General features: G+C 34.3%; 7 protein-coding genes across 14 annotated transcripts; 4 read left to right on the top strand and 3 right to left on the bottom strand.

Moving 5' to 3' along the window:
- Positions 1-22: 22 nt before the first annotated feature.
- LOC105650025 (CBS domain protein with a domain protein (DUF21)) lies at positions 23-4,347 on the bottom strand. 2 transcript variants are annotated; one of them, XM_037636629.2, is made up of 13 exons: positions 3,951-4,347; positions 3,695-3,771; positions 3,509-3,592; positions 3,303-3,416; positions 2,918-3,001; positions 2,592-2,663; positions 2,155-2,222; positions 1,928-2,015; positions 1,738-1,811; positions 1,284-1,635; positions 1,046-1,158; positions 879-960; positions 23-487 (listed from the first exon to the last, which is right to left on the bottom strand). In XM_037636629.2, the coding sequence occupies exons 1-13, from the start codon at positions 4,189-4,191 to the stop codon at positions 440-442; spliced, it is 1,497 nt and encodes a 498-aa protein (XP_037492557.1). In that variant the 5' UTR covers positions 4,192-4,347; the 3' UTR covers positions 23-439. The 2 variants fall into 2 exon arrangements, with proteins under 2 accessions (XP_037492557.1, XP_012092283.1); XM_012236893.4 differs by having other exon boundaries at positions 1,046-1,092; positions 3,951-4,337.
- A 1,696-nt stretch (positions 4,348-6,043) lies between these two features.
- On the top strand, positions 6,044-7,451 carry LOC105650024 (Ubiquitin carboxyl-terminal hydrolase family protein). Its single transcript, XM_037636618.2, has one exon. It carries the CDS (start codon positions 6,180-6,182, stop codon positions 7,449-7,451), a length of 1,272 nt encoding a protein of 423 aa, XP_037492546.1. The 5' UTR covers positions 6,044-6,179.
- A 65-nt stretch (positions 7,452-7,516) lies between these two features.
- LOC105650229 (uncharacterized) lies at positions 7,517-9,879 on the top strand. The gene has a single exon (XM_020685633.3). The coding sequence runs from the start codon at positions 9,017-9,019 to the stop codon at positions 9,617-9,619; it is 603 nt and encodes a 200-aa protein (XP_020541292.1). The 5' UTR covers positions 7,517-9,016; the 3' UTR covers positions 9,620-9,879.
- Positions 9,880-11,340: 1,461 nt separating this feature from the next.
- LOC149496462 (uncharacterized) lies at positions 11,341-12,213 on the top strand. The gene has a single exon (XM_089721879.1). It carries the CDS (start codon positions 11,640-11,642, stop codon positions 12,069-12,071), a length of 432 nt encoding a protein of 143 aa, XP_089578005.1. The 5' UTR covers positions 11,341-11,639; the 3' UTR covers positions 12,072-12,213.
- A 1,367-nt stretch (positions 12,214-13,580) lies between these two features.
- IPT3 (isopentenyltransferase 3) lies at positions 13,581-16,987 on the bottom strand. Of its 4 annotated transcripts, none has more exons than XM_089721061.1 (2): positions 16,663-16,987; positions 13,581-14,641 (listed from the first exon to the last, which is right to left on the bottom strand). In XM_089721061.1, the coding sequence occupies exon 2, from the start codon at positions 14,632-14,634 to the stop codon at positions 13,663-13,665; it is 972 nt and encodes a 323-aa protein (XP_089577187.1). In that variant the 5' UTR covers positions 14,635-14,641; positions 16,663-16,987; the 3' UTR covers positions 13,581-13,662. The 4 variants fall into 4 exon arrangements, with proteins under 4 accessions (XP_089577187.1, XP_020541099.1, XP_037492482.1 ...); XM_020685440.3 differs by lacking the exon at positions 16,663-16,987 and adding an exon at positions 15,381-15,600; XM_037636554.2 differs by lacking the exon at positions 16,663-16,987 and adding an exon at positions 15,240-15,374.
- A 1,739-nt stretch (positions 16,988-18,726) lies between these two features.
- On the top strand, positions 18,727-24,166 carry LOC105650023 (SNARE associated Golgi protein family). Of its 2 annotated transcripts, XM_012236890.4 has the most exons (9): positions 18,732-19,208; positions 19,316-19,377; positions 19,817-19,871; positions 20,037-20,135; positions 20,341-20,427; positions 21,261-21,377; positions 22,225-22,317; positions 23,084-23,114; positions 23,704-24,166. In XM_012236890.4, exons 1-9 carry the CDS (start codon positions 19,104-19,106, stop codon positions 23,862-23,864), a joined length of 810 nt encoding a protein of 269 aa, XP_012092280.1. In that variant the 5' UTR covers positions 18,732-19,103; the 3' UTR covers positions 23,865-24,166. The 2 variants fall into 2 exon arrangements, with proteins under 2 accessions (XP_012092281.1, XP_012092280.1); XM_012236891.4 differs by lacking the exon at positions 21,261-21,377 and having other exon boundaries at positions 18,727-19,208.
- A 131-nt stretch (positions 24,167-24,297) lies between these two features.
- On the bottom strand, positions 24,298-27,476 carry LOC105650022 (uncharacterized). Of its 3 annotated transcripts, XR_016320854.1 has the most exons (9): positions 27,245-27,476; positions 26,127-26,583; positions 25,878-25,955; positions 25,621-25,755; positions 25,395-25,460; positions 25,248-25,306; positions 25,070-25,135; positions 24,674-24,733; positions 24,506-24,585 (listed from the first exon to the last, which is right to left on the bottom strand). XR_016320854.1 is itself a non-coding variant. In XM_012236888.4 (8 exons), exons 2-8 carry the CDS (start codon positions 26,580-26,582, stop codon positions 24,415-24,417), a joined length of 1,032 nt encoding a protein of 343 aa, XP_012092278.1. In that variant the 5' UTR covers position 26,583; positions 27,245-27,469; the 3' UTR covers positions 24,298-24,414. The 3 variants fall into 3 exon arrangements, 2 of the variants coding, with proteins under 2 accessions (XP_012092278.1, XP_012092279.1); XM_012236888.4 differs by lacking the exon at positions 25,248-25,306 and having other exon boundaries at positions 24,298-24,585; positions 27,245-27,469; XM_012236889.4 differs by lacking the exon at positions 25,248-25,306 and having other exon boundaries at positions 24,298-24,585; positions 27,282-27,469.
- Positions 27,477-27,890: the final 414 nt, after the last annotated feature.

Raw genomic sequence — 27,890 nt, 5'->3', positions numbered from 1 at the left:
CATAATCTGAACTAAGCCCAACTTCGCGTAAAGAAACAAGTTACTCATTTAAAAAGTGTTTAAAGACTCAAATTCTTTACAATATTATTTGACCAACATAACACAGGACGCTACCTAACTGAGACTATGCATGTGACATTACCAAACACAGGACACTACACAGAATTTTCATATTCATGTCCATTTTCAAATTTACTGTGGACAAAGATTGAGTATACAGAGAGAAAGAGTGAGACATGATACTGCAAGGTGGTCGACCTAACTCCTTTTCAAAATTACAAATGGCCATTCACACTGATTACAGAGGCTCCAGTGGAACAGAAATAAAACATTGGAAACTGCTGCTGTTTAATTGCCTAACTGGAATCACGCAGTCGCCTCTTATTGCCTGGCACAGGTGACTCTTGTTAGATTCGGTAGAACTCTCGATTGACAGCAATTATCCTCCAGACTTCTTTGGGATATTGTTCTGTTTACCTTGTCCTCCCTAAAAAAAACAAAAAAACTAAACTCAGGTAAAATATTATAAAGCCAGCATCTCTGAATAGATATCAACATAAAAAGTGTGCAGTTCACTGCTTTGCGCTGACAAAGGATCAACAAAATTTATAAGTTTGATGCTGTAATGCTCTTCCAAATTCCAAATATTTTGCTCCATCAAATAATTTGTACTTCTGAAGAAACCATGTCTGTAATTTTTACTTTCAGGCTAGCATAAATACTCAAAATGGAAGATGGAGAAAAAGATTCAAGTTTTGCATTTCTTGATTTGAACAAATGTGATCTATCCAAAATTAACCATCATTATTAACTGGTTCTATTATTAAGCAGCAATTAAATCAGACATGAAAACAAGAATTAACAAAGTGTTTACTCACTGCAGGCTTTTGACCAGACAACCTTCGATTGGATGGTGCTCGTGCAACAGAAGAAGCAGCTGCAGCAGCTGCCACACGAATCCTGAAAAATGTACACTCCACATTCGTGATATGAACAAGTAAATTCACTATATAATCAGACCCAGGAAAATCAAATCCATCAATACCTTTTATGTACATCTACATATACATCTGTCTCATCCACAATTTCCTCCTGCATAATATTGCGCGAAAAAAAACACCAAACATTTTCATTTTGGAAATTTGGTGCATAAAGAAACTGCAGAGATACTTTAACAGATAAAATTAGAAGTTTTGAAACCAAAGGTGGGACACTTTCTCAAGTTAGAGCCACAGCCGAGTCAAAGTCAGTGAAACCATCAGAAAATGGTGGAAAAGACTTACTTGCAGAAGTTCTTCAAAAACATCCTCTAATGTGATAATACCAATGACTTCCCCATCTTCAATATCCTCTGACAAATGAGGCATCATGTTTGTAGCTACACCATTTGGTTCAAGAGTTAGATTTTCCTTGATTGTGGTAGGCCTTGCAGCTTTCTCAATGTCAATGATGACACTTTCTGATTTATCATCATGCTTGTTTAACAAGGGTGTGTTTAACTCAGAATCTCCATTGGCAAATTTGCTATTATTGAATTTCTTGCTCTTTGCATGAACCTTCACTACAGCTGCCATATGGCTGCTTCCCTTCTGAAACTCATTGAGTATATCATACAAAGGCATATCTGATGTAACCCTGGCATGTTCAGGCATAAAAAAAACCTACTTTTGATATAAAGAACTAAATAGAAGGGGAAAAGAAAATAAAAAAAGGGAAAAATTGGATTCAAGAGCACACCTAGGAATCCTTCTGATGGATACTGCACTGACTGGAGTCTCTGTTTCTGCCCGAACTGTCAACAGACTTTTCACCTGAATGCCGGTCAAAGTAGAATTATTAAGTAACCAACTTCTAAATTACCTTGGCCAACGATACCAAGAAGTCACTTTCAACATAAGGAAATTAGAGTTTCTATTTTCACACTCACCAGAAGGAGCCCAATAATGTTCTTTTGACTTCCAGAATAGACAGGAACACGACTATGACCTCGAGCAAGAATTTTTCCAATTGCTTCCCTATGTTGCAGCAGTAGAATCAGTCTCTTCATATTTAAAGTATAAAGATGTAATTTCTAGATAATGGTGATCTTACAACAATAAAAAGTCATGCAAAAGCAATCTGTTAAAAGTAAGAAAATTCATAACAAAAACTCACCAGTCCAATTTTGAATTGACATCTAAAGAAAATGTGGATTCAATAGGTGTCATAGCCTCCTCCGCAGTCTGCATATTACAAGCATCAGAAGATCATTTTACAGGGGTCTTAGAAATTGTCCAAATGAAAAAATGAGCAAGCCCAGAACTTATATAAATCATGAAAAGATTGGCCAAACATAAAGCCATACCAGCAGAAATTACAAAATAAAAGCAAGAAAAATACACACAAATGTTACTTTTTCATCCAGCAAATGAGTAGTTGTATATCCAAACAAAATAAAATAATAATAATAATAACAACAACAATACAATAGCCTTGTTATATGCAGATATAGTTCAAATGAATAAAAGCAGCCTTTCATTTATGTAAAAAAAATAAAGGCCAGTCCTATTATTGCAAATACCACAACTAATAGCTACTGCAGCAATAGCTACCTTTTCAGTTAGATCTAGTGCTCCGCTGATAATTGTTGTTTCATCGTGTGTGAGTTCACCCCCCTTGCCAGCCTAAAATGCATGGAAATAGTATGTTAACAAATGATAAAACCAAGAGAATTAAAATCGTTCTATAGCAATCTCATCAAACTCAATTGTCAAATTTACAAGCAAGCACGTGAGGTTGCTATATCACACCCAAAACTTTTTCATCGTGCAAGAAAAACAACAAAAAAATCAATAAGACCAACAATAGAACTAAAGATTAGAACATTTTGGATAAATGTAAGCAGTTATATGCCATACGGTAAAGCAATATGTGTTACCTCTTGGCCATGGATAGAGACAAGTGCTTTAAGCTGAGCTCGTCTAAACAAAGCATCACTGTGTCCTAGTGCAGCATCCAGAATCTGAAACCACATCAAATTTGATATGATCATAAATTCAGTAATTGACTCATAGGGTAATTTGATGGACATCAACTTATCATATCACATGGAATGTCTTTTCACTTCTTCATAATACATATAATGCTTCAAAAGCTTAATATCTAGTCATAATGCGGGAACCTCATATTGTACTATCCCTAAGCGTCTTGCAGAAAAAGGTTGCCCCAGCCCCATTGCAATAAATTGCAAATGTCTCGCGGCAGTCAATGCAAAAGTATGTTTGCTTTTGTCTGCTAGTAACATGTGATATGAAAAAGTTTACCTTCCCTATCGGATAAGCAATGGGATAGCAGATGATCATCAAAATACGCACTAGCCAAACGAAATTGGCACCAACAAACAGTCCATATCTCGAACAAATTGCTTGTGGAATTACCTGATCCAGCATAAATTAGAAGTAAATTAGTCCCAGTTAAGCTAGAGTGTAACTGTTACAAATAAGCATAACCAAGTCAAAGCACATTGTACCTCCCCAAAAGCAAGGACAAAAGTAACAGATAGCAGAACAGCAACAAAAGGATGAAAGATTTTATCAAGGCATATAGGAAGGGCCTGCAGAGCAGAAATCGAGAAAATAGAACAAATCAGCGAACAGTGCAACCCTGTTTTAATTATATCTTGATTTGATTATCAGTGAACCAAAATTTTAGCTACCTCCATAGCACAAGCATTACAGAGAAGCAGAGTTACAAGAAGTTGGTGTTGCTTCTGAACCACTGGTATTATAACAGCTGCATGTAGAAGAACCAAAATATAGGTCAACAAATGAACTTCAAACATTCCATCATAAAAGATTTTCACTAACCAAACACAATTCAAGAAAAAAAAAAAGAAAAAGAAAAATCAAAATTGACCAAATAGCAAGGTGAGTAAATGAGAAACAGTGTAAAAAGGATTGATTTGTAGGGACCAGCTTGCTTCTTCTCAGTGGAGGAGCCGCTTCTCTGTAGAATTTCGAGCTCCACAAGGCCTAGAGACATCAAGCCCAACGTAAGGCCGGACATAATTCCGGCGAAGAGTACAAGCAGGCAAGACACACCGGCATAAACGAACCACCAAACATTCCCAAACTCAATGTCATCAGGCTCGAAAACGATATCATTAATGGAGAACATGGTCCTGGCCAGGGCTAGGGCATTCACGATCAACATCCTCGTCTTTCCGTTGACAGAGAAAAGAGGGACAGAGATTGTTTATGTTTTTCCTTTTCAGTTATAGGATGGTGGGGACAACAATGAAAACGACAAGGCGTACATAATGAAGATTTATGGGAGCCGGACACCAAAGCAGCCATCCGCATGCGTTTTTGTTTGTATTGGGCCCTCATCCACTGCACTTCATTCTATGAAATGCGTGTGCTGTAATGTATTGTTCCTTCCTTTGACCCAAATCTAATTAATGAATACTCAAAACTCACTTTAAACTTAATTTGAAGGAATGATGAAACAGTAACTATGTCATAAAAAATTATATATATACTAAAACAAAATCTAAAAACACTATTCATAGTATTTTTCCACAAAAACCATATCCATTTTTCATACTATTTCCATTTTGCCCTTGTGATATTTACTAAATAGTATTTTTCCAATTAAACCACATCTTTTCCATCTTTTTTCCATTTTGCCCTTTGTCATATATTAGAAGTTACTGTTCATTTGAATAGCGTTTTAGCTTCTGTTTTTACTATTTTGCCCCTATTCATTTCTAATCATTTATCATTGCAATTCTGATTGTATTTTTCTAAATTTCATCACTTTAACGTCTTTCTAACATACTCATAGCCACGTACTGAATTCTCTACCATTTTCACAATGTAAATTAAATTAATCTAATATTTTTAATAAATAAGTTACCTTGATATTCAGTATTATTAGTTTAAAATTTACGATAATTAGTTTAATTTTTGTTAATTTATATAGAACTGATAAGTTTAAATCTCAATCTATGAAATTCACTAAATAATTGCTTTAGCATTTTTTTCAGTGAATTGCCATTTAAACCATCACCTTTTTATCCTATATTATTTTTACTATTCCTAGAGGCTTCTATTTTGACTATTATATCCCTACAAATGAATTTTGGACATTAGCATGTATAGATTTATCTTTCTCTTGAACCAAAGATGACTTATTTGATATTTATCTCTTTTCCACATAAACATATATTTTATTTTAGTTTCATTGGTTAATAAGTCATTTTTTAGTACTTTTTAGATAGATTACTTATCTCAATTCTTAAAATTTAACTATTTGAATATTAAGAAATTAATTTTTTTTATTTATATAAACAAAGCTTAATACAAGTTTATAACATTAAATTAAATTGATGAATAAGTATAAATTTTAATAATTAATTTTAGAATTTATGACATAGTCAATTTATAATTAACTTAACCGATTATTTTTTTTAAATGGCAATGCATTCAACTGATTTATTATTTATTATATATTACCATGTATTCAACAAGTATAAAACCATTAAACTTTTAAATTTTTAAAATTGTTATTGTTCTATTGACTATTTTAAATTTTTTTCATTTGAAGTAATTTTTTTACTAGAATTAAAAGATTCATGAGCATTTTATGAAAGTAATTGATAAAGTATTAAAAATTTATATCACTTGATAGATAAATTTTGAGAAATTAAGGAACACCAAAATTAGATTTTTTTATGGATTCAATATTTTTCATGGCAAAAAATGATAAAAAATAAGTGTGAATTTTACATTTTTCTTAAAAAATCATTTAATATTAAAATATAAATAAATATGAGAGCATGATACCCTAATATAATTATAAAATTATTTTAAATATTATTCAAAATATGATTTTACATGTATTGATGGAATAAATTTTATATTAGTAAAATAGATGAACACATATTTCTTTTTAAAAAATATAAATAAAACTAAACATTAAATAAATAAAAATACAGTAGGTGCGGGTAAATGTGCTTGTTAATACTAAATTGTGAATAAATCCGCACCCACTTTCAAATGATTCAAACGGCACCGTTTCTCTGCCCCCGCTCAATCTCTCCCTGCGGTTTAAGTTAAACCCTAGTCCCAATTCTCAGACGACGTTCATCTGTGACTCTGGTTCTGTAGCTCTGGCTTGATTGCTTGATAAGTCCAGGTATGCCTTTCAAAACCCACTCCATCCGCGCATATTTCCATTATCTTAAAAACCCTATATGTGATTCTTTCCCAAATCCTCAATTCAACATTCAAATCAAATACATTTCGAGTCTCAAAGTTGTATGGCGCAAAGACCGTAAACTAGATTTTGCTATAGAGAAAGATAAGCGGTACAAAGTCTGCGCACGAGTTGTCAAAGAGGTCCTAAACGAACCGGGTCAAGTTATCCCGCTCAGATACCTTGAGAAAAGGCGCGAGAGATTACGCCTCAATATAAAAGTCAAAACTTTTATTAATCAAAATCCAGGCCTCTTTGATACTTACTACGACAGAATCAAACCCAAATCAGAATCTGTCTTGTTTTTGCGTGCTAGTGATCGGTTAAGGAATTTTTTGGAAGAGGAGAAAAGGATTCAGTTGGAAAATGAGGGGTTGATTGTTTCAAGACTCTGTAAATTGTTAATGATGGCAAAGGATAAGGTACTCAGTGCAGATAAATTGGTTCACGTGAAGAGAGAATTTGGTTTACCTAACGATTTTTTGGTCAATTTGGTGCCCAAATACCCCAATTATTTTAGGCTTACAGGGTGTCCTGGAGAGGGGAAATCGTTTTTGGAGTTGGTTGAGTGGAACTCTGAGTTCGCTAAATCGTTTATTGAGCAAAGAGCTGAAGAGGAGTCTCAATTGACAGGGATTCGGGTTAGGCCTAATTTCAATTATAAACTTCCACCAGGGTTTTTCCTGAGGAAGGAAATGAGGGAGTGGGTAAGAGATTGGTTGGAGCTTGATTATATTTCACCATACGAGGATGTGTCACACTTGGATCAATCTTCACCAGAAATGGAGAAGAGGACAGTTGGAGTTTTCCATGAGTTGCTTTCTCTCTCACTGTTTAAGAGAGTTCCAGTCCCTATATTGGGGAAATTTACTGAAGAGTACAGATTTTCTAATGCATTTTCTAGTGTGTTCACTAGGCATTCAGGAATATTTTACATTTCATTGAAAGGGGGGATTAAAACTGCAATGTTAAGGGAAGCTTATAAGGACAGTGAGTTGATTGATAAGGATCCGCTGCACGAAATCAAGGATAAGTTTGTTGAATTGTTGGAAGAGGGGTGGCAAGAGAGAGCAGATCAGCTGAAGACACAAAAGGAAGTGTTAAAAAATGACATGGAGATGATGGCGACGAGGAACTGGGACCTAGATGGACAAGGGAGCAGCGAGGAATCAGATGGGAGAGAGTTAGATGAGCAACCAGAAACAGAGGCGTAGAGGAATTCAGACCAGAATGGAGAAAAGAGCGATGAGAAGTCTGATGGGCAAAGTTCAATCAGCAACTGTGAGTTTGCAAGTTATTTTCTTATCGGAAATTAATACTATGAATAGCATTGTAACCTGAATTCAATTGATGATTTGTGGATCTACATGTACTTCATGATTCTTTAGAAGAGATGTGTTTATGCTCTGTTATAGGTGTAATGAGCAGTGCTTTTAACGTTAATATCTGTTTCTGGGGCAATAGGATTCGGTTTTCCACATATGTTTATCACCGTTAGAATTTCTTTTCAAGCAGATACTTTGATGGTGTAGGTTCTGGGTACAACCCTGTTGTTTAACCATTATTGGGAAATAAATGATAATAAATCGACATGAGTTCATTGTCTCTGTCTTATATATTTCATGTATATGCATATATAAACCTATCATGCAGGCTTTTGTACTTTAAGTCTCTGTTTATCATTCTGATATGTGTGTATAATTAGGTGTGGGTTTTTGGTTCCCGTATTTAATAGCTAATTTTGCTGAAAATTAGATCCTGCAGAGAACTATTTCAACGTTGCATGCTGAAAATGCTTGTGGTGTGATAAAAATAAAAAATAAAGAAAAAAAGATTTAGAAGGTTCAACATATTGCAGGGGTGTAACCTTGTTTGTCACTGTAAAACTGCTGTTTTTTTTAGTCCTTTCATACCCTAATCATGCATAATATTAGATGCAATCAACATTTTTCTGTCTTCATTCTGTAGTAACTTAAGGATGTGTTAGCTTTATTATTATAGTATCATTGTTTTATGTTCTGTCAGCTTTATTATATTATATGATTGTTCTATATTCTTAACTTGGTGCCACTTTTCCTAAGATTGTTGATACAGCCATGTCAGATGTTTTGGGTTTGAGATCTATCTATTACTCTGTTTCTTAAACTTAGCATGGTATTTCACTTCATTATTTTTGTTTCATACTTTAATTATAAGCTCATTGCCATTAATGGTCTAAAGTCCTGTTCGCGAGTGTTTGGTTTGTTTGACCATAAGACATTGTTTTTTGTGCTTTATTCTGATCAAATTAAATGGATGTTATTATTCTGCATAAAATTCTGGAGTTCAGGAAAATATGGGCCATTGTTTCAATGCTTTTTTAGAAGTTAATTATAGATGAATATGTTCATTGAATGAATTTAGTCATCATTGTGTTCCATGAAACTTTTAAAAATCTTGATGATTCACCTGATTTTTAATATGCATAATAAGTCATGAACTTCTCTTATAGGAAATTTAAATTACTTTCCATTAGGATTGGTAAGTCACCTAATTCCTTATCACACAAAATGAATGTCAAAAAAAATTCAGAACCTGTACTAGTTCTCTTCCATAACATCAACTAACAAAGTAGCCTCATCCTCTTTGTTATTCTTTTCTTTCCTTTCTTTATCGTCCTGCAAGAAAATTAAAGGAAACAAGAAATTCATGAATAGGCACATATAAAGGAAGGAACTGGTATGAGATTTGTTGAACCATTCATTCCTTGTATCAATATTTTCATGTGAGTTTGCGTAACATGCAAATGAAGATAGTCATCAACACTCTTATGTTAATGCTTGTTGCGTCTTTTTTAGGATTACAGCTAAAGATTGAAGCCCAGCCATTTCCACGCCCACTTTGCGTCTCCCAGTTTGCTCTAGTGAATTATGCATGTTCTTTGCTACCATACACTCCATTGCCACCAATAACACCTCGTCTCCCACAGCTTTCGCCAGTTCCTTCCTCTCCCGATGATGAAGATGCTAGGCATAGCCATGGAGATGATGGAGGTGATGATGACGAACACGATCACAATCATGAACATGAGCATGAACACGAGCATGGAAATGGACATAATCATAGTCATACCCATCAACATGAAGAGGGTCACAGGCATGAGCATGGGCACGGACATAGACATAGGCATAGCCATAGGCACACATACAGCAATCCACGCGAGTTAACTGCACAACAGAATTGTTGTAGGTGGTTGAATGAATTAGATGACGAGTGTGTCTGCGAGCTGCTGGTTCGCTTGCCGCCCTTCCTCTCAAGGCCTGCACATGTTTATACTCTCTATCTTGATGAGTCATGCAATGTAACTTATGCATGCCAAGGGCGAATAATAAGACGGCCATGATAATGGAATATTAGCTATGGAGTTTGTCTTTGGTCATCTAAGTTAAAACTAGCTATATAGTTGTAAGGTGTACTTACATGATTTATTACTTTCTTAATAGCTCTGGTTTTTCAGCAATTCTGTTTCCTGAGTGTTTATGTTATACTTACAGTTTGATGATTGTGCAAGCTAGGATTGTTATGGTCATGTTTTCACCTTTTTTTAATTTTTTTTTCTTTTAATATGAGAAAATAAAAATAGAAAGGCATTTTTTTCAGGAAGCTGCAATCTATTTTTTCATGTACAATTACTTATGATCTTGTTTCGGAACTCTGCAAGCTTTCTTGGGTATTTTCAGAGACCATTGAAGGAATTCCATTTAATGGAGCTCAGCTCGGTATGTCAGTATCCCCAATTTTATGCCTAAAGAGATTAGAATGGGACAGTGTTCTTCCCATTTATTAGGCAAAAACTCCTTGCTTTTGGAAGCAAATGTTGGAGGCAAAAACATCTAGGCAGGATTGCAGGTGGCTGGCAGGTGCCATTGTCTTGTTGTTTTATATAATAATTAAAAAATAATAATTTTATAATTTTATATTTAATACTATATGAAATTAAATTTAAGTAAACAAATTTAAAATAAATTTTATATTTTAAATTCATTTTAATTAAATCATATGAGAAATAAAAATCAATCTTTTTTTTTTCACATTATTGGTACGAGGAAAGAATGATAATAAAAAAAAAAGTTAGAAAAAAAGAATTGAAAAGGCCAGGCTATAAAGGAATATTAAAACTGGTTGATTCAATTTCATAGGGAGATATCGGAGATTTTCTCTATGCTTATTTGACAGTTAAGGAAACCCTAGGGATGAGCAAATGGTTCAATTAGTCGAAATTTCAAATTAATTTGATTCTATTTCAATAATTAGTTTGATTTTTAAACAATTTAGTTCATTTGATAAATTTTAGTTATTTCAATTGAGTTTGGTTTTGGCAATAAAAAAAACTAAAATTAACCAAATTGACGATAATTCAATATATTTCGAAATATTTTGCTGTATTTATATATATTATTTTATTGAATTTTCATTAATTCAGTCGAAAATTTTTAATTATTCCTGAAATTTTAATTTAATTTGATTTATCTTTTTTATGAAATTCAATGTGATTCAGCTTTCTTTGAAAAAAAAAAAATTTCAAACTTATAAAAATTTAAACGGAATCAATAAGATCCATATTGGTTTGTTCACCCCTAATAACCTAAACTCCCCCGAGCCAGTGAGTTGTTTGTAGGCTGACTCGAAATTTTTGTTTTTTTTAGAAAGCTGACTTGTAAATCGTAATTTAAGTTTATTAAAAAAAAAAAGTACAAGTCAACGGGTTAAATTTTAAAATTTTTTATCATTTCCCAAACTCGGACCCGCCTCCGAACGGAGATGTAAGTCCATAGCGCTTAATCGCCATGTGTATTCACTAGGCTAGGCTTCAATAATATTTTTATCAGCTTAAGCCTATTGGACCTTGGGCTACTCAACCTCCATGGTTTTTGAACTTGGAAGAACAATTCTGAACACTTCTTACTCTGTACATGTAATCAATGCTTAGCACAGTGGAGTTGCCTATTTATTTATTTATTTATTTTTGTTAGCAGGAATGTCTGCACCATCGGCTGAATGTATTTTTCAGATAAAAACTTTTCTACAGTAGAATCTCTAATCTTGCACGTAAAATTTATACAGTAGAACCAATATGGTATTATTATACATGGTACACCAACACAACAATGTCACCTAACAACTACTTATCACAAAAAATGAATGTTCTTCCATTAATTAACAATTCAAGAATCCGTTAAAATTCCATAACGTAAAAAACCTGGAGCTAGCCCGAGTCTTGATCACCCTCTTTTGTTTGTTTATCTACTAAGCATGAAAAACCTAATAATATAGAAAACAAGAAGATTATGACCACAAACACTGTACCAACTATATAATGAAACCTGTTAGCGAAGAACAAGCATAAGCGTCAAGCGACAAAAATGGCAGAAACCAAGCTCCCTGTAATTACCATTTTAACAGCCTTCTTCTTCTCACTGCTTATTAGTATGGGCAAGGTCGTCAATGGTATTCCACCGCAGCCATCTCAACGCCCTTTATGCGTGTCTCAATTTGCTCTAGCCAATTATGCTTGTTCAAGAATGCCACCATCGCCGGCATCCGACATTTTTTTCCCTCATCCGCATCCTCATCGGCGACCACGCCAACACGGGCATAGACACCCTCCTCCTGGAGCCCATCCGTCGGCTGTAGAGAACTGTTGCCGGTGGCTGAGTGACGTGGACAACGAATGTGTTTGCGATTTGCTTATTCGGTTGCCGATATTTCTTGCGAGACCTGCACATCAATTCACGATTGTTATTGGCGACACCTGCACTATTACTTTCTCGTGCAGCGGACGAGTGAGACCTTGATCCATGTGGCGGGGCTGCTGTTTCTAATTAATACTGATAGTAATTAATTATATTTATGTTTAGAATAAATAAAGTCTCTCTAAAATGATTTAGCTTGTTCAAATACATACTGAATTCTAAATAAATAAATTTTAAGGAATAATTAATTTAGCATTTATTTTAATTTTACCAAATTTATAACACTCCCATTACATTAAAACGATTGGTTGAAAAAGAAAAGAAAAGAAAAGATTATTCAAAGTTGATCGTCTCTTTCTAAAAAAAAAAAATATCAGTGGACTGTACCAGTTTGCAAAAAGCCATTAATTCCTTATGCATTGTATTCTATTCCTTCAAGGAGAAAGGTTTGGTTAAAAGAGGTTGTTTGTTTCTGTTGTATGTGATGCTATGCTATGCTATTGCTAGCTGCGCAATGCATGTCAATTCAATTCGAAAAATTGTGCAATAAAAAGAAAATCCTGCTCTCTTCCATCTTTCTTTTTGGTTTCCTTTTTCTCTTCTTTTACTTTTTCTTTTACTTTAAAATGACTACCTTATCTGGCCTATTTATCTTTAATAAGTTCATGTACGTGCAATGTGATTTAATGTTTCGTACTTATCATCTGTTATTAAATTATATCCTTATCATCACAATTCGAGATTTCTAATCAAGAGAAAACATCGTAACTCACTCATTAATGTCATTGAACTAAAAGTTATTTGTTTGTTATGTATTTTGGACTGATCAGGGATTTTAGTTATTGATCCAATAAAAATTATATAACTGTATAATGCCTCAATCGTTTCAGTGGATGAAATAATAGAGGTGTAAGTTATTAAGGCAATGCAAAAATGTTACTCTACCAAGAGAAGAGGCACATCAACGACAGAATCTTGATTTTTCAAGGTCGAAAACGACAAAAGCCAGAAAAGGCAACGGCGGTGAGATTCCATGCTACAATGAGGATTTCTTTTTCATCTTTTGGACATTTGAACTTAGCTTAAAAGACAGAAATAGTTTCTTATCTTGATTTTCATGTCGGTCCAAACACATTTCATTCTTGGCCATCTACCCCTCGAAGGATAGTGTAATCAAATATTGGCAAGAAATTCACAAGAGAAAATTTCTATAATTGATAAATCCAATTAAAAAAGGATAAACAGTTTGAATGAGACGGTATCTATGAAAAAGGAGATCAATAATTAAGAAGAATGATGTTGGGAAAAGTTACAGTGTTAAGGAAACCAGAAATTTTAACATGGACTCAATCTTATCTACTTTGCAAAGGCATAATAGAACAAAGGCGCTGGACCGACGAATAAAATAAATAAACAAGTCAATGCGCATTTTCATTTTTCTGTACGGAAAAGTGCATGCTTCGCTGGATTATAGCTGCAAGCGAGCGCAGATATGGATGCCCTTTTTTTTCACACAATGGTACTTCTGATTATTGCCATGTAATTAAGATTATGAAATCCAATTCATATTATAAGCTTATGGTATTTTACTATTTTTGACAAATCATCCTCTGAAAAAAACAATTACTGCTATTTATTACTCAAAATTTATTATTTTCGACAAATATGGATGATGATGATAACACATATAATTTCAAGAGACAAGACATTGTGCAATGTAATCTTTGGCTGTTCCTGCGCTAACACTACTACTTCCGGTGGCTGTCAAACTGTAAAGAAACCGTCTAACAATGGCAATACTCGGTCTACCCACAAGCGTCTTCCACATCTCATCATCATCCTTATTACGAAAAAACTCTGTAGCGTCAATTCTATGTATATTCCATCCTTTCACATTTTTAAGCCGGCGAATTTTCTCCACTTGACGGAGAGCTAATTTATAATTATTGCTCTTTATTTCGCGTATTGCTTCCTGAAGAACTCTGGCACTTTCTTCTTCATCCAAGAATAATTCACTTCTGAAATGTTTGTCTAATTCTGGAACTCCAATTGATTTCCTAATCCCTCTTGAATAATCCGCATTGGGATCAAAAATATTTCTCACTTCATCAACCATTCCTTTGTTAACCATTTCATCGACTCGCTTATAGAGAAACTCTTTCAGTACCAGCATTGAAACGTCTACCCACAAAAAGCAACAATCGTATCTTGATCGGAACTTAAACTCTGGATCATCAACTAAGGCTTCAATGTATGAATTGGAACCTCCAACAATAATTGGAAGTAAGCCTCGGATCGAAATTGATTCTATAGTTAATGAAGCCATGTTGCAGAAATCTTTTGCTGTGAAATCTGCATTGGGATTTACTACTCCTAAGAGATGGTGAGGGACTCCTGAGCTTTCTTCTTCTGTAATTTTGTTTGTGGTAACTTCAAGCCCTTTATAAACTTGCATTTTGTCGGAATTAATAATTTCAGCCGGAAATTGCATTGCTAAATCCAGAGAGAGTCTAGACTTTCCGGTTCCGGTGGCTCCCATTAAAATCACCACCTTTGATTTCTGCCACCTAGGCGTTACAATGTCCATTTTGAGCCTTCCGGTAGGAATATCAAGCACGTGACTAGGAGGGTTTGTTGCTTGGCGTAGAGACATTGACAATCTCATGATTAACCTGTCCAATTACGAGTTTATTACATTAAAAATTAACTAATGAAATGTATTTAATTAAGCATGCATATATGTATATAAAATAAATATTTTTTACTTGACTATTACCTCAACTCATGGTGGCCAAAATCCGGTTTTTGGAACCAAAATTGTCGGTTCTGAACCAGTGCGAACCGGAACCGAAACGAACCGAAATCAGTCTGAACTGGTTCGGTTTTGGTTCCACCAGTTTTGGAACCGTGAACCGGCGGTTCCAATTTCGGTTAGAACCGACGGTTCTAGTTTCGGTCAAAACCATCCCAAACCGGTCGAAATCGTTCAAAACCAGTCCGAACCGTCTGAAATCGATCAAACCGGTCGGAACCGTCGATTTTGGAAACGTTAAGGAACCGGAACTGTTTGGTTCTAAACCATAACTGGAACAAGTTAATTTTCGGTTCGGTTCCGGTTCCAAATTTTATGGAACCGTGGCCACCTCTACCTCAACTCAAGTGTGAAAACACACATATATTTACATATAAAATACTCATTCATGAACAGTGATTCAAGTGATAAGATACATATAAGTTTATTAAACAATATCTGTGAGGTCAGAATTTGACCTGTGGAAAAAACAAAACAACTGTGGAGGAGGAAAAACTGCCAATCTTGAAATGAGAATTGTCGTACATCCAAAGAGTAGAGATACTGATTAAAAGAAAAAAAGATATAATATAAAATTAATATTCTTTCAAGAACTTTACCTTAGTATTGGTATAAAGGAAAATCCAAGTTGAAAAAGTGGGGAAATGCTTTATTTTTTATTTTCAAATGTGATATTAGTTAAAAAGGATGGGTGAAAGAATTGAAAATAATATTGGAGAGAAATGGGAAAGAGAAGTAATAGACAATGATTGTCATGAAATTGGATTCAATTTTTATTTTTCTTACAAGTTTGCAGATATATTGCATGAAGCTTTGGTAAGGCTGGTATTTATAGAGATTTTTTGAATGGTGTTTTTTGGCTAAGGGCAAATTCTACCTTGACATTCTTATTCCCAAAAGCCAATCAAAAAAATGGAAAAAAAAAAAAAAAACAACAACAAAAGGAAAATGTTTGGACCATTCAGCGACATGGAAGGACATGAATAATATGGGCACAAAAAGAATCTCCTCCAGTGCTTTTGCTATTTTTTTTTTTTTTTTCGATTTCCAGCTTAATTATTTTAATAAAACAATAATTATTTAATAATTTTTCAATTTCATTAATAATTGTTTAAACAATGGAACGAATATTCGATCACTAGTTTATGAATGACGACACATGAAAAATATGACGTGTTGATTATCCGGGATGGTCGAAATTAGGCAAATGAAGATGCTGGGAGTTTGAACATATGGTGTAAGGAGCAAGGACATGCGGTACAATTACAAAAATTCAACGTTAAAGTGGACTGAGAAACTTGCTTCCGTCAAGATGCCCTATAGCCACAAGGGAATAATTATGTATATTCGCCTGGTTGTACTCGACTATAGACGACGCTACTTTTTTTTTCTTTTTCCTTAGCAAACACATCCGATTCCCTCAACCAAAGCAATGCAAGTGGCGGTGGGGGACTTCCCTTACCTGAAACTATGTTTCTTGGCAGTAACTTGAACGATGGTGATGCTATAACTTTTTACCTTACTTTTTCTCATTGCCACAGTACACATTTGGTCCCAGAAAGTGATTTGAAGACAGGTTCTTATATGATCGAGTTAATATGCATTGAGACTAGATCTTTTTCTTTGAATATATTCCTATTAGTTTGATATATTTTGTCAGCAAAATCGAACCCTAGAGTTGTACGGAAGGAAAACTCTCATCCTTAAAGATCGGATCAAGTTGTGCAATTATTTTCTTAATTTCCTATATGAAGAAATTTGTTTTAATGGGATTTGGTTGGTTTGATCTACAGACTTGTGAGCGTGATTTGCCTAGTGGCTAGCCTGGTTGCTCCCACTAATATTAAGCATAAGTCATATAGCTGGAAATGGTCCACTTACCTATACTTCTTCTGCCTTTATTTGCATTGCGCTATCATGCCCTTTTCTTTTCGCCAATACTGCCATGATCGAGTATTTACTTTTGTGGCGCAACAGGTGATATATAGATTCTAAGAATTCCTTCACTGTAAAGTGTTCTCCGTTTGACAAATCTGATAAACTGACGAATAGAAATTTATGAGAACTAAGTTTGGTAATGTGAAGCAGCTTTCAGTGATTGTGAAAATGGTGGTCTTCACTTTTACTTTACCTAAAGGAAAGTAAAGGCAGTAGGAGTATGTAGTGGTGGCGGTGGAGTAAGGTGTGCTTTGGTTTTACAAGTTACGAGCACTAAGTTAATGTTTGGCTCTGTTATGACTTGAAAATGAGCTCAATCCTGTATTTTTTTTTTTTTTCTATCAATAATTATTTCATTTGATTAAGTGCATATAATTGATGAGGATTTAGAAATATGAAACCTTTTGAATTATTATGGTCGCACAAGTCAAGATATGGCAACAACCAAATTTGAAAATGAGACATCAAAAATTTATTTTTTGAATATGAAGGGAAAATATTTACCATAATATTTGGAGATTATGAGTAAAACAATATTTCTATTTCTACCCATTTAACCGATCAAATGCATAAATTAACTCTTGCACTTTATACAAAAAATTTTATAATTTTACTGAAATTTATAAGTTTTTAAAATTAAAGTGTTTAATGAATCAAAATATAATGATAATACTACAACATTTTTTTTTATATAAATTACAAAGTGAATTTATACATTTAACAATATTTAATTATATCAAGTTAGATGCAAGAAAATATAATTTTAAAGTCGTTAGAGCTGAGTTGATTTCGATATAAAAATAAAGTTAAAGGATAATATCATATTTGTTTTTTTCTTCACGTAAAGGAAAATCTTGTAATTGAAGAAAACAAACACGGTATGCCGCGACAAGATTTGTAGGACCATATCACTTGCTCATCGCCAAATTATATTGAAGCTCCCTACTTCTTGCTTGGTGGTAGGCTAACTTTGACCTTTCTTTGCATTTTAGAATATATGGCAATTGCAAGTTGTTCTTGCTAGATGTAGATGCTAGCTTTTCATCACGTCAACTCACACTCACACTCACAATATTAATTGAACTTCTATATTCTACAATTTGCTCATAACATTTTTGTTCATTACTATCAAATTGCTAGCAATCCAAGTGATTATCATTGATTTCCCTTAATTTCGGCTTTTTGACGTCGGTCGATGGGTTGGTTGTGTCCTGCCTATCTATAGTTCCTACATTAACTATATCGGTCCGACCGGTGAATTCAAACCGAAATGTGCTCAACCCCAAGTAATAAAACAAAACTATAGGAGCCTTCTTAGGTAATGATTATATTTATATATAGGTTTTCCTCGGGTAAAGGCTTTAATGCATAAGTGGTATCATTTCAAGTACTAATCTCACAGGGATGGGATTCATATAACTACAAGCTGTGTGGCAATTATTTGTCCTTTACGCAATAATTTAAGTGCATTTCATTATCACTAAAATTCATATCACCACATTAATTCTTTTTTTTTTTTTTATATTAATGGATATTGTATAAAATGTATAATATTGACAAACGTGTGTGATAATGATAGCCATATTAATTATGTAATGCGTAATTTTTGTACTCATTCAATGAATGATAATTTAAGGTTGTCAAAATGGACGATGGAATCATATTCAAATTTTAAAAATCAAACTAAGGAGGTATTGAATTTTTAAAACCAAAAACATACTTTTATAGCCCTAGCCTTAGGTTTGCAGTAGAGCTATAATTAATTCATTACAAATGTCTTTCTATGCTTTAATTTTAAAAAATTTAAAAAAAAGAATTGCACAACATTTTTGAATAAATAAACTTGGCCCAATGCGGAACTCATGAAAGTGTGAAAGTAATATTATTGAGCCCAATGGGCTTGGCCTCTAATTATAAAAAAATCGAACCCATAGTTGGAGTTGCATTGCATGTTCCTCAACGTGCTGTGTTTGCGCAGATAAAAAACGGCACCAACCCCCAATCTGGTAAAAGTAAAACGACGAAAGAAAGTTTTTTCGTTTGGAAGCCAGAGCAAGTGAAGAGTATACTAAAGAAGGGAGTAGAGATGAAGCAAAATGTCTTATTGCAAGAAAAAGCAACGAAAGTACTTAATAACATTAAGCTAGAAATAAATTTAGCGCGAAAGCTTTTTATTTTGTTCTAAATCTAAACTGTAGGGAGATTTAGTTTGAGATTTGATTAATTGGGATTGGATAATTCTGGCAAACGTCGAAGGATTAAGGGCCCGGTCGTCCCTGAAGCCTGAAGCAACAGGCACGGGTAGAGCCGATGACGACGATGACGATACCATCGACGTCGTTTTCAAGTCCCTGAAGTGGTGGCGCCGTAGACTGTTTTCTTTAATGGCGGTTCTCTCGCTCACCAGAGGCTCTGCCTTTCGGTTCGTTCTTTTGCTTCTCCTCCTCGCTGCCGGTTTCACCGCTTTCATTTCTCTACCCATCGAGAAGGCATGTTTATACACTATATCGTGATAGGTGCTTAATACTTAGGGTTTTGTGATTGCCATTGTTTGCATTGAGCTTTTTGCTGAAAATAATTGCTTCTGTTTTGTCAGTTGTTGAAAGATCTTTTGCTATGGATTAAACACGATCTCGGGCCATGGGGTCCTCTCGTGTTGTAAGTTGCTCCACCTCACAGTTTGAATTGTACATTTCGTTTTCCTATAGCTTATTATCATTTTTGTTGATTTCGATTTAAGGTTAAACAGTGAACAGTTTATTCAAAATCGAAATCAATTTCGAGCAGTTTTTAGGGAAAGAATTTGATCTGGAATCAGAGGAAACTTCAATATGTTCACAATTTTTTTTTTTTTTTTTTTTCTGGGTACCATTCAGATATATTATGTTCTTGTCCAAGTGATTACTATTATATTTCCTTTGTCATTGGAAGCCGAGTGCATTTTTGGTTTTGTTTTCAAGTACAAAGCTTTGTAAGAAATACCTTCTAAGTTGAAGAAAATTTTCAGTGGTTTTTATGATTGTGGAACTAAATTGGTTACCCATGGCTGAGCATCTTTCATTTCTATTTCTAACTTACGTCTCATGGGATTTTGAAGGGCTGCTGTCTACATTCCTCTCACAATACTGGCCGTTCCTGCTTCAGTACTCACGGTAGGCTTTGAGCTTCTTCCTGGTGGATAATGCTTCTGTTATGTCATTTGAGCAGCTTTCCTTAGTTTCCATGGAAATATCAGGAAAATCTCAATTAAAAAGTAAAATTTGTAGTTATCAATCTTTGTTTGAGAATGACATGTTATAGATGTTTTTGATTTCCAGCTTGGGGGTGGTTACCTTTTTGGGTTGCCTGTAGGATTTGTTGCTGATTCTATTGGTGCCACCATTGGTGCAACTGCTGCATTCCTTGTTGGTAGAACAGTGAGTTTCCTCCACCTATGCTTCGTTGTTATTTGTGTGTGCACATATTGACTCATTTTGCATACTCAGAATAAGTAACTTTTTCCTGATTCTTCAGGAGATATTGGGATGTAAATTAGAATAATTTGTTTTTCTAGTCAAGCAATCAAAGTTGAATCTCTTCCAGTTTTTTAGCAGACATTAACCTTTTGTTATTCTGACTCAGATTGGAAGATCATATGTTATGTCCAAGTTAAAGAATTATCCCAAGTTTGAAGCTGTTGCAATTGCAGTTCGGAAATCTGGTTTTAAGGTAAAGCTCTATCAATCTCGTGAATTTACTGTCCAATGTATGATTTAACATCTGATTGTAGTTATTAATGTGTTTGGCAATTACTTTTCGTTTTGCTGTTAGCTGAAGCATTACTATGTCAGAATTGTAATGAAAGAAATGAAAGATGTTAATGTTTAAAGTCAGGGGAAAAAGAAACAAACAGAGGAAATCAACATTAATAGAGAAAAAGGAACCAAGAGAGAAAATTTCCCGTCAGATCTGTTAAAGTACTGCCAGACAGAAATGGTGTTAAGTTGACTTTGATCTTTCTCTTGGAAGTATTCTTTACATTGTTAAAAAGTATTCAATATTTCTGGACACATAAAGGCATGCATGAAAATATTTCAATACATTGTAGAGATTGAATTCAAATTGAGTAGATACAGTAGCTGTAAACCTACTTTACTGGAAAGCTTGTGTGTAAAGCAAGAGTGCTGGGGCTTGCTTCACTTGCTGTGCATGAATATTTAACATTTGTTAAATGAAGTTCCTTGATCCTAAATTCTTTTTGGTTTGCTGAGGGGTCAGTTATGATGAAATCTCAAACTTAGCCTAGTTCTAAAAGTTGGTTTACCTTCTGTTATGAATTGAATTCTCCACCTATAGTAGTTCATTTCTGTGTCCTATTTGGCTCCTCTGTAGATGCAAGAATATCAAATATGAGTTTGACATTATAATATTGCTTTGGTTAAATTCTTCTTTGAAGGCTGCCCCTAGTTCAGTTGTTTTCTTGGTATTACTTGACAGGTGAATTGATATGCGACATTCTTCCTGTGAATTTTCTGATTTTCTTCTTGTGATTTGTCTAACAGATAGTTTTGCTTCTACGGCTTGTTCCTTTACTTCCATTTAACATGCTGAACTACCTCCTGTCTGTAACTCCAGTTCGTACAAAAGATTTCATGCTGGCATCTCTTTTAGGAATGATGGTAAATTAGTTATTAGTCCTCCTAAAACCTTTAATAATTGTTAGTAGTCGTTTTGCTGTGTTGATCATGGTTGATGCTATTAATAGCCTGTCATCTTCTCAATTATTGTTTTAGAATCATCTTATTAAAAAAAAACTATTTTATCAGTTAACATTCTGATAATGACTTCAAAACCTGTCTGTAGATATTTTCCATTTTCATTTTATGATCATATATCTTTTAAGTGCTTTTGGGCTTTGGCTCTGTAAGACTTCAATAGGGCTTAGTTTCAAAACTTACCTAGGTGAAGAAAAGAAACGACAAATGTTATGCATTTTTTATGTGCATGTAAAATATGTGTTGAGTAAGGTTTTATTCTATTTCTCATTCCAATATGACCCAGATTTTACTACCATAGTAGCACTTGTATTCAAAACAATTTTTCTTCCCAATTAATATATATTCTTCCCATTTTTCAACGCGTGATACTGTACTGGAAATTGCAACTACTGAATTTTCCAAATTATCCATCCCTTTCAAACAAATTGAGAAAAACATAGAAAACAAAATGACAGATGAATTGGAGGTAAATAGAAATTTTAATTTTGAAAGAGTTATGCGACACACATACAAGTCTCCAAGTCTTATTGTTCTGTGAGTGACTGAGTGGTTGGGACCAACTGACCATATTGAATGTGGAATGTTAACAATTACCACTTCAACTGTTTGTTTTACAAGTTGGACTCTTTCAAGTTTTCCTGGTGCTTGTAATACTTGGTGTCACTGTCTTCTACCAGTCAAGGCATGTAATTTTTTTTTTTTTTTTGCTGTAAATGTACTTGAGCTCACTGTTTGTTTCATATGACAGCCAATCACTTTCGCACTTGTTTATATGGGAACAACTTTGAAGGATCTATCTGATGTAACACATGGATGGAATGAGGTTTCAACAACTCGTTGGGTAAGAGCTGTCCTACCATTTGTTCTTGGCTAGCACCATTCTGTCTACAAAAACAATGCAATTACTTATTCCTTTATGACTGCCGGTATTTTGCTGGCAAATAAGAGTCTAGTCTTTCGTGCATTCAGTATCCTTTATGTGTTATCAAATGCACTGAGAACTTCCGCGTCTTTGTCTTGGAATCATTTGAATGACCATCTCTAATAGTATCAGCACTGTTTTCTTGGTCTAGCTTGATGTGGTATTTACTTGTTTTAGAATGAACGCAAATGCTCTTAGGTTTTATTTGGATGGGTAGGCATTTTAAGTGAAGGCATTAAAGCGTGATGTATTATTAGTTTTAGTGTTTATGATATGTGGATTATCTTTGGCTGGGTGGAACCATTGAAAGGAGATTAAATTCATAAAGGTGAACAGTTACTTGTTTGAGTGCCAATTTAATTTTCCACTAAAGGATATCTGAATCCATTCTCCAACATTTAGAAGTTTTTTCCCTTTCTTTACAACCTAAAGTTTGAATGACATAAATTGAAGAACTAAAACTAAATTATTAAATTTCAATCTCCAATCTGAAATTCCAAATACACTATGTTCTTTTATGAAGAGCTCAGCTTTTGCTTTCTTAATGTATTCAGATGCTGCTCCATAACTATTAGTTTAGTTTAGAGCATCAAGGAATTCCTTGCATTTTATTAAATTGATCTTATATAAGATGATGCATTTCATCTTGCTTTCTTGTTTTCTTACATGCTCTTTGTGGCTGCAGATATTTATGGCTCTGGGATTTGTGATATCGGGTAAGTTGACATCAAACTTGGTCTTGTTACTTCAAACCCTACATGACTAGTAACTGAAGTGGATTAAATGCTTGTCCGATATGTTTCGACTTAGATCATATCCTGTTGGTCGGAGCTGGTGTGCTGAAGACCTAGAACTCCTAGAATAGACAAAGGAGAGGATAACCTTTTTCATTTGAGTTGGTATATAACAAGCTTGAACTAATAAGTAATAACTATAAGACATTTCGACCAACAACGTGTTGGTCGGAGTAGTAAGTGTCCTCGGTAGAAAACACAGGTTTGATCCCTGTTCTCGCTTGATAAGAGGGCAAAAAATCTCTGCATTTTATGGCCTGAAGGGGGATTAGCACTCTTGATTCTATAAAAAAATGACGTTTAAAGGAATGCAGAGTTTATTAACTTAACAGCGACATACAGGACAAAGCTATACACAAATCCTAGAACTAACCTTTTGCGGTGTACTTTAGGCATGAGGCTGAAGACCCTGAATTTTATATTATATTTTTTGATTATGACGTACTAGGGAACTATTTATGATATTATCTTCTAAGACTTATCTTCCTTTTGTGCCCTTGCTTTCTTCCAGCCATTATGATGGTTTGTGTTGCTAAAGTTGCCAAGGCTTCTCTGGACAAAGCACTGGCTGACTATGCTGAAATGGAGGGCACGATTGCAGATTCGCAATTGGATATAAATGAGCCTCTTGTAATTAAAATTGATCCAATGAATGAGGAAAATGAGAAATAATTTCATCAATATAAATTCTTTTTGACAGTTCTTTAACTTGGTTATTTTCTTAGGAATACAGAGGAGCAAAATATGATAGGAGAATTTTTTTTTTTTCTTTTTTAATTTTAATGTTCTCATACTTGGTGAATACTGAATGTAGCACCTATACATGGGATGTATGAATCTGCCCATCTATGGTAAAGTGTTATAAGGGTGAATGCACACCAATATTTTTTTTTCTTTAACCCGGAAATAATGTAAATTGAAGGTATTGTTGATTTTCCGATTGTCATTTTCTCAATAGATATAATGTAATGTAAGTGTGCTATAACGCAATTGAATGCATTTGGTTATGTTATATTATAGCTTACGAACATTGTTTAACTTATTTTCTCATTAGGCATGTATTATATAGAGCGGTAAAAAAAAAAAAAAGAATTATGTCGTGGCATTTCCAATCAAAATGACTCCCACTTTTAATCAAACCAGAATTAGTCAGAACAACAGTTCTCAGATGAACTTAACTTTTTCTTCACAAACAAAATATTAATACAGCCTTCAATAAGTATTAGATGGATTGCTGTGATATAGTGTCAGCCAAAGCCATCGGCATCACAAAAAGGCCCTTGCTCTCCAAGAACTTGGTTGCGGCAGATGGATTCACTTCCAGCAACCTTGTAAATGTCTCCTCAAGAGGTTCAGTCCTGAACTGCTCATGAACAATATAGTGATGGTATCCCTGCAAATCATCCAAGTCTGTAAGATTTCCCTGTGAAATCAGAGAGCTAAAATGGAAAGAATGGATTCTTTCGCATTCGGATTTATACCTCTAGGAAAATGGAAGGATCAGAACGCAGTTCACCTCCCAATCTGCTCCGGCTTAATTCCTGCACAGCCATTTTCCCTTTCAACTCATTAAAACAATCACCAGAAAAGTTCATAAAGAATGATATTTCAATATAGAAACACCAGTTAGCTGTTGGGTATCATCATAAATAGGATGCAACTGAACAACAGGGTCAAAGAAAAACCATGTCATGGTTAAGTACATGTTACTAAGTCATTAAGGCAAAAGTCGTTATAAAGATTATCGACAGATAGTTTGATCCTTTGGGCAAGCTATGAAACCAAGAACCTGGGAAATTGCACGAGTAGACTATATAAGTTCTGCATGTGTATGAAGTGTATGAAGAGAACTTCCAGTACATGAAGGAGGAACTTACCTTCACCTGAAGCTGCAGGAACTTGACATAGTCAATAATATCATCCACCATAGCTGTTTGGCTGCCCTGAAAAATAAAATTAACTAACAAAATAGATTAACATGTGGACTCACTAGCATGGGAAATAATAGGATTTGGGACCATTGCAGCTTTGCATAATGCAAAGGTACACGCTTACTTATTTTCTTGCTCTAGCTTTGCACTCTGCGGTATTATGCATTTTAGATGACACCATAGCTGATAACATAGACTAATATAGCATTTAAATCAAAAAAAAAAAATGCACGAATTTCATCTTTGCATGTGGTTTCCACGAAGCACGTACCTCTACAGATTGTGGAACCAAGTTGTGCAGTGCCTTGAGTCTTTCAGCAATTCGTTCCCTGCGTTGCTGAGTTAAGTAAAAGAATTTCAGGAAAATTACAACTTATAATTTTTTTTTTAAAAAAAAATATCAAAATCAAAGAGCATATGCCCATAAATTTTTGGCATGTTTCAATCTATATAATGACATTAGCAAGTCCAATGGTCTGAAAAGGTGTTCTGCTTACACGATCAGCTCTTTGTCTAGACACATTGTAGCTCGAGTTGGACAGAAAAACAGATGCAGCCACTTTTGCTCTTGGACGACTATATGATAGGTTACCAATTGCTTCACTTGGTTCCTCTTCCCATGAAGTATGACTCTGTATCATGAATTTTGCATCGCATTACCATTATAAAATTCTCAACAAAATCTTTAATCTTGGGGCAACGATTTTCAAAATGATAAGATGATTTCTAAAGCAGCAAAGTGAGAAAAATTGACCTGGGATTTGCTATGATGTTGTAAGCATTTGCATTTCTTCACGGGGTCCCCCTCATCATTTTGTTTCAAACATCTTACCTGTTTAACAAACAAGAACAACAGCATATTAGTGAATTTATCAAATTTAAAATACAGCATGTTACAGAAACCACTAAGGAGCTCAATTCCATGAAGAGAGAACTCATTTGCAAAAAACATTCGTTAATCCTTTGTTATATATATTATGGGTGAAGCAGAAAAGTCCTTTACATTGAGTGAATCTTCTTGATTGTCAACGTTGAAAATGCAGGGATGGAGGTTCAATTTCCAAGCATCCATATCAGAAGAAGAATCAACAGGGTTAGAACCACAAGCCATTCCTGAACTGTTGTACAGTAATTCAGTTTGGATTCCAGTCATTCCTTGAATGAAATGTGAGTCGCTAACAGTTTGAGGAATGCTCTCTAACACATGAGTTGGAGCTTTTTCAACGAGCGATGAATTTTCAGTAAGAAACTCATAATAATTTTGTGGTGTTCTTTGGCAGTGAAACCATTGAGACTGAGGTAAGGGCAGAGAATTAGTCATGTTCTTGCTCCTTCCATCTGACATAACAGAGTGCTGATTAAGATCATCATCAGCTCCATAAGAGACATGATTATCAATCCCATCAAGATTCGGTAACATCAGCTCTAGAGGGTTCTGATAGCAATTTTGCCCTTCCATTCTGCCAAATCCGAAACTTGCTTACCAGGAAGTATAAACAATGAGAAGAAACAAGAGCATAAACACTTAAAACAATAAGGTTTACAACTTTTTAACTGGAAGGGCGTTCAGGTTATCTTTAAACAAATTACAAATACAAATTAATGAACAAATAACGTTTTTTTCTTTTTTCTCTCAAGAAATGCGCATATAAGAGATGCATATAAAAAGCAGATATATAACAGGATTGATGGCCCAAAAAAAAAAGAAAAAAAAGGGTATTGAAATATGTGGACGGTCCGAGATTTTGGCGGAACCAACAAAAACCCATGTAACAAAAACGCATATTGGTGCATCACAAGGTGGGTCTATTCTAATCTGTGACAATAACAATGTCAGGGTTCCCAAGATCAAGACAGGCATAGATAGATCAGAAGTGATGGTCACCATCACTTCATCAAGTAGCAAACAAATATCCATATGCATAAAATCAATAACATGTATGCTAAAAACCTAATACCCACCAAAGAAAAAAAATATTGTTCAATATTTTCCTATTAGACAAACAACTTCCAGTGAAGGAAAGAAAAAGAAAAAGAAAATCTTGAAGAAAAGCAAGAGCACGGTCGAAAAAAATAGTAACCAGTGAATAAACAAAACCCATAATAAGATTGTATAGTTACTTGAGTTTGAAAAGCTAGCGAGCAGCCAAAAAAATACCAGTAAGGCAAATGTTGTAATGGAAAGAAGAGACGGCAGAAATAATTTTAGGGGAGAAAGGAAACGGCTTTTTAGCTGTGAATTTCTAGCATTTGGTTTGCTGTGTACGTACAGCGTGTTACGAACCACGCTGCCATGGCCAGAACCTAAAGGCGGTGTGGTGGCACATACAATTTTCAACTTTTCTTTTCTACCCTTGTATTGTCTTCATGCGATCCAATTAAGACTGAGACATCAGACAACTATTATTTATTTATCCCAAGGTTGCTTAATGCAAAATCAATTTCTTAATGCAAAATCAAACAAGCCTCGGTACAATACGTGAGTGTTATTATTATAAAATTATATGAATCTTCTATGAAAATTAATTTCATAAATAATAATATCATATCATGAATTTATTGCAATTGTACATACACGTTAAAGACCAAGTAAACCAAATTAATATCAATACAAAGTCGGGAAAAAATTTTTGAAAGATAATTTTAAAATCATTTAATTTAATATATTAATGAATAAAACAAAACATAAATAATAAATTAGAAAACAACTAAGCAGTTTGGGTTGAATAGGTGGAAGTAGGAGCAAAAGATAGATCCATGGTAAATT

This window comes from Jatropha curcas, chromosome 5, assembly GCF_041381405.1.
Source record: "Jatropha curcas cultivar XTBG-Jc1 chromosome 5, XTBG_Jcur_1.0, whole genome shotgun sequence".
Taxonomy (NCBI): Eukaryota; Viridiplantae; Streptophyta; class Magnoliopsida; order Malpighiales; family Euphorbiaceae; genus Jatropha; species Jatropha curcas.
The sequence above is the reverse complement of the archived record's forward strand: the minus strand, read 5'-3'. Positions and strand labels throughout refer to the sequence as shown.

Bases quoted from the DNA above. Each gene is read 5' to 3' on its own strand.
- LOC105650022 (XM_012236888.4), bottom strand. From the start codon at position 26,582: ATGGAAGGGCAAAATTGCTATCAGAACCCTCTAGAGCTGATGTTACCG. The intron at 25,461-25,620 runs GTAAGCAGAACA...TACTTAACTCAG, and splicing joins CTAGACAAAGAGCTGATCGT to CAACGCAGGGAACGAATTGC. The intron at 24,586-24,673 runs GTATAAATCCGA...GATGATTTGCAG, and splicing joins ATCCTTCCATTTTCCTAGAG to GGATACCATCACTATATTGT.
- LOC149496462 (XM_089721879.1), top strand. From the start codon at position 11,640: ATGGCAGAAACCAAGCTCCCTGTAATTACCATTTTAACAGCCTTCTTC.
- LOC105650024 (XM_037636618.2), top strand. From the start codon at position 6,180: ATGCCTTTCAAAACCCACTCCATCCGCGCATATTTCCATTATCTTAAA.
- IPT3 (XM_089721061.1), bottom strand. From the start codon at position 14,634: ATGAGATTGTCAATGTCTCTACGCCAAGCAACAAACCCTCCTAGTCAC.
- LOC105650025 (XM_037636629.2), bottom strand. From the start codon at position 4,191: ATGTTGATCGTGAATGCCCTAGCCCTGGCCAGGACCATGTTCTCCATT. The intron at 3,772-3,950 runs GTCCCTACAAAT...TTCTACATGCAG, and splicing joins CACTGAGAAGAAGCAAGCTG to CTGTTATAATACCAGTGGTT. The intron at 3,002-3,302 runs GTAAACTTTTTC...ATGTGGTTTCAG, and splicing joins TTGCTTATCCGATAGGGAAG to ATTCTGGATGCTGCACTAGG.
- LOC105650023 (XM_012236890.4), top strand. From the start codon at position 19,104: ATGGCGGTTCTCTCGCTCACCAGAGGCTCTGCCTTTCGGTTCGTTCTT. The intron at 19,209-19,315 runs GCATGTTTATAC...CTGTTTTGTCAG, and splicing joins TTTCTCTACCCATCGAGAAG to TTGTTGAAAGATCTTTTGCT. The intron at 19,872-20,036 runs GTAGGCTTTGAG...TTTGATTTCCAG, and splicing joins TTCCTGCTTCAGTACTCACG to CTTGGGGGTGGTTACCTTTT.
- LOC105650229 (XM_020685633.3), top strand. From the start codon at position 9,017: ATGCAAATGAAGATAGTCATCAACACTCTTATGTTAATGCTTGTTGCG.